Source organism: Arachis duranensis, chromosome 3, assembly GCF_000817695.3.
Source record: "Arachis duranensis cultivar V14167 chromosome 3, aradu.V14167.gnm2.J7QH, whole genome shotgun sequence".
NCBI lineage: Eukaryota > Viridiplantae > Streptophyta > Magnoliopsida > Fabales > Fabaceae > Arachis > Arachis duranensis.
In genome coordinates, this window is record NC_029774.3 from 118834288 (window position 1) to 118838436 (window position 4149).

A 4149-nucleotide genomic window follows, 5' to 3' on the forward strand; every position below is an offset into this window, starting at 1 on the left:
ATATGCTACTGCATCTGTAAGATCTGATTGTTACTGTGTTTCTTAGCTCTGCTTTTGAAGAAGGAAGATTTTGCGAGACTTTTCATTTGAACACTTCTGGTTGGAGGAACTGTGAGACTTGTAGGAAGGTGAGTTAAATATTTATTTTATTTTTATTTTATTTTGTAATTGCTTGAAGTGCTTTATATGGTACTTCTTTAGGCGCCAAATACTTTTTACTTGAACTCCCCATGTCAAGTTGTACTGTGTTAACTCATGATGATTATTTCTTTGCAGCGGATTCATTGTGGATGTATTGTCTCAGATAACTCGTTTATGTTGTTGGATCCTGGTGGAGTTGAATGTAATGGATGTGCAAAGGAACATCATATGGTAGGTTATCTATAATGGTGATTAAATTCTGAAATATTATTTTATTTATGCACTATGTTGATTAAATTCGGTCAAAATTTTTTCCTATCCTTTTTTTCAACATCTTCAATAATTACTTCTTTGTGCGTTGCAATGCCTAACTTTCTGAATTCGCTTTTTATCTGGTTTTTTGCCCTTGTATTATTCTTCTTAGGTTATCTTGGGCTAAAGTTGTCTTAGCTCTCTTAATAATGTCCTTTCTTAATCTTGAATTTTATTTCACAATGAGCAACTAAGCTCCAAATTCATGGTTATGGTTCGACTCGACATTTTTTCAAGCTTAAAGTTTGTTTTATGCAACATTTATTTCTTTATATGTGTAATGACATTATTCCTTTCTTCCGTTATACATGTCAGTCATCAACCCGGCCATGGTCTCAGTCTTTTTCCGCTACTTTATCTGAAAGACTTAGAGACATCTCCACAAATAATTGGAATCAGTTAGCTGGATCAGGTCCTGTACCATGGAAGCAAGCACCCAGCCTATATAATTCTGTTTCTTCATCCAACCTGCAGCCAGGTGTGGCCTCTCTAGTTGAATTGACACATAAACTTGGCAAAATTTATGGAAATGAAAGATTGCCTGCTTTTTCTCTGGGAAAGAAAAATGAAAATTTTCCTGGAATATCCAACTGGAACACTAAGCTTGCATCACAGGAGATAATGCTTGTGAATGGTAATGTTCGTTTTATCTGAGTTTCTATTATTATGTTTACCTGTATTAGTTAGGAGCTCAAGGCATCTCTTATTAACATGTAGTTAGCTACTTGACTTGATTCTTTTATTGTATCACAGGAGCAATGAATGAGGACCAACCTAGTTCATGTTTAAATATTTGCCAGCAGTCTTCTTCTGTAAAGGAGGATTCATCTCCGCAACCTTTTGCATTGCCTGTACCTTATGCATCTCCAAATGAAAGAAATGGTCAAACTGGGGGGAATCAACTACAACAAACCCCTCCAGCTCCTCTAGGAAAGCAATATAGTGGCACTGTTCATTTATCACTTGACACATCAGGTGAAACACAAGTTCGTAATGGACGGCCTCGAGTAGATGCACGAGGAAGAAGCCAGTTACTCCCACGGTACTGGCCCAGATGTACCGATCAGGAGCTACAGCAAATATCTATCGAGTATCCTTTAAGCTACAAATGATAATAATAATGTCATGAATTCATGTTCTTTCTTACATTTTTCTATGGAATTTTTTTGCTGTAACTAAAATCATATGGAAGAACTATATTCCTTAACTTTATTTGAGTTCTAATTCTGTCATTACCCCGTTGTTTCAAAAAACCTTGAGCGCTAGTGATGCTGGGCGAATTGGGCGTCTAGTGCTTCCAAAGAAATGTGCTGAGGTTAGTGATGTAATTCTCTTTTGGAGTTTAGATTGGCTATAATTTATATGGATGTTCAATGTGCGTAGTGAATTGGATGTCACAGGATCACCATTTTGGTGTGCTCTACTCATGATCTATTTGATTGTGTCTTCATCTGACATACAAATGATTTGGTTTGTGCATTGTAGCATGGTTTATTCACTTAGTCTTTAGATTGTTAATTTTGTTTTCTGTGAGGAAACCTTATTTTCTTGCATGCTATTCTTTTCTTTTAATAATATTTTTATCCGCAAAAAAAAAAAAAAAGAAAGAAAGAAAGAATGGAAATCTGATTTATTTGGCAAGCCTATCATATTTATTTCATTTAATCTGATTTTCTATAGTTTAAAATTCTGCTGCATGAGACAGGCTTATTTCCCTCCAATTTCACAGCCTGAAGGGTTGCCACTCAAAATCCTTGATGCAAAAGGCAAAGAGTGGATATTTCAGTTTCGTTTCTGGCCCAACAATAACAGTAGAATGTATGTTTTGGAAGGTGTCACTCCCTGCATACAGTCCATGCAGTTGCAAGCAGGTGACACAGGTATTAAAGACAAATGATATGCTAGAGTATATGGAATATTCGTCGTTCCTTTGTCCTTATTGATAGCTTACCTTCATATGTGAGGTTTGCATGAACGATCCTTGTAGTTCAGTCTGCCTTGCATTTCTTCCACGCCTTAACTTAATGCTATTTTATTTACTTGGATGAAATTTATATTCTAAAATGTCTTGAATGTTCAAATATTCCAACAAAGTTGACAATCTTTTTTTTTTTCTTTACCACAAAGCCGAGCCCCCTATCCTTGTAGTTAGACCTTATAATTTATCTAGTTCAAGACCTTTCCTCCTGTATTAGTTGTTGAATGTGCTACTTTTTTTTCCTCCAGTAACATTTAGCCGGCTGGAGCCAGAAGGGAAGTTGGTTATGGGATTTCGAAAGGCTTCAACTGCTACCCAATCTGATCAGGTACGGCCTTTAGGGTGCATTTGGTGAAAAGACAAGATAGGAACAAGACATAAATACAAGGACTAAGACAGAAAAAAAGCATTTTTTGTATCTTGTTTGGTTTGTGTTTAAATATAAGTACAAAAATTTTAGAAGTCTATTTTATCCCTATTATTTCCTTTCACTATCATAGATCCTCCATTATATACACACACAAAAACATCAACCACTCACCACCACCGAGGCCAAAATCTCCAGGTATGCCCTCTCTCACTGCAGATCTGCTGTCCAGCTTCCCTCACAAATTACCAATATAATCTCCTTCCTCAGCATCAACCAATCCTTAAACAAAAATCACAATCAACCACTAAGAACAAAAATTGAGGGAAGAAAACACAACTTCTGCAATAACAGTAATGAAAATTAAAGATTTAAAGGGAATGAATCTTACCTTCCAGGGTTGGAGAAAAGGGGATAAGAGGTTTCTTTGGGATAATAACAGGAAGGGTTGAAAGAACAAAAAGGCTCTCTTGGTTTCCAAGGAGGTGGGGTGAAAAGGCTTTTGTTAATCTGGGGAAGTCAGAAGAGGAAAATGGGTGGGTGAAGGGGGCAAAGGGAAGGGAAGAAGAGAAAGAGGGAGACACAGAAGAAAGTGGATTCAATTAAGGGCATCATTGTCCATAGAACAATATGATAAAGGTCATTAAGAATATAAGATTACAAAAAAATCTTTTCCTCCTTTGTATCTCCAATTTGGTGGTACAAAAATTTCTTCAAATTTTACCACGTGCCGTGATGTGTCTTTGTATTAATGTGTCTTTTTTGTAACCAAACATATTTGTGTCCTAGCATGTCTTTGTATTTCTGTCTTGTACTCCTCACCAAACACAGCCTTAGGTAGCGTTTGTTTTGCAGTACTGGGACAGAGACTGAGAGACTGAGACACAGTATCATGTTTGTTGGCTCAGAGACTGATACTAAAATTTCTGTCTCTGTCCCTAAAATTTCAGTATTTCAGTGCCTCCAAAATGTAGGAACACAGGGGACTGATATTTTTAGAAACAGAGACTGAAACTTTAATAATATTTTATATTTAAAATACTCTCATTTTAATTAATTAATTCCAATTTTATCCTTTGTGCAAATTAAATTAGAGTTTTATTCTTGTTTCAATTTTTGTCTCTCACTTGGCACCAAACAGAATACTAAAACTTATTTCAGTCTCTGTCTCTTAGTCTCTGTCTCTCAGTCTCAGTCTTTCAGTATCTGTCTCTCCACCAAACGCTACCTTAGAGACTAAAAGTATAATTTCTGAACGATGCAATTTATATTATTTTTCATGTACTTTCTTTATATTCAAACTTTGTTGGATATGGTGGTGGTTGTTCTGTAAAGAAATTTATGCCAAAAC

At 35.9% G+C, this 4149-nt stretch overlaps 1 protein-coding gene across 3 annotated transcripts in view; it reads left to right on the forward strand.

The window, feature by feature from the left end:
• LOC107480637 (B3 domain-containing protein Os07g0563300) overlaps positions 1–4149 on the forward strand; it is a 9137-nt gene that overhangs the window by 1720 nt on the left and 3268 nt on the right. The window contains exons 2-8 of one of the 3 annotated variants that reach the window (XM_016100792.3): positions 47–128; positions 277–372; positions 769–1087; positions 1207–1543; positions 1672–1768; positions 2159–2333; positions 2680–2759. In XM_016100792.3, coding sequence (XP_015956278.1) covers positions 47–128; positions 277–372; positions 769–1087; positions 1207–1543; positions 1672–1768; positions 2159–2333; positions 2680–2759 — 1186 coding nt within the window. The remainder of the gene's footprint in view (positions 1–46; positions 129–276; positions 373–768; positions 1088–1206; positions 1544–1671; positions 1769–2158; positions 2334–2679; positions 2760–4149) is intronic. The other 2 variants (XM_016100793.3, XM_016100794.3) reach the window with 2 other exon arrangements.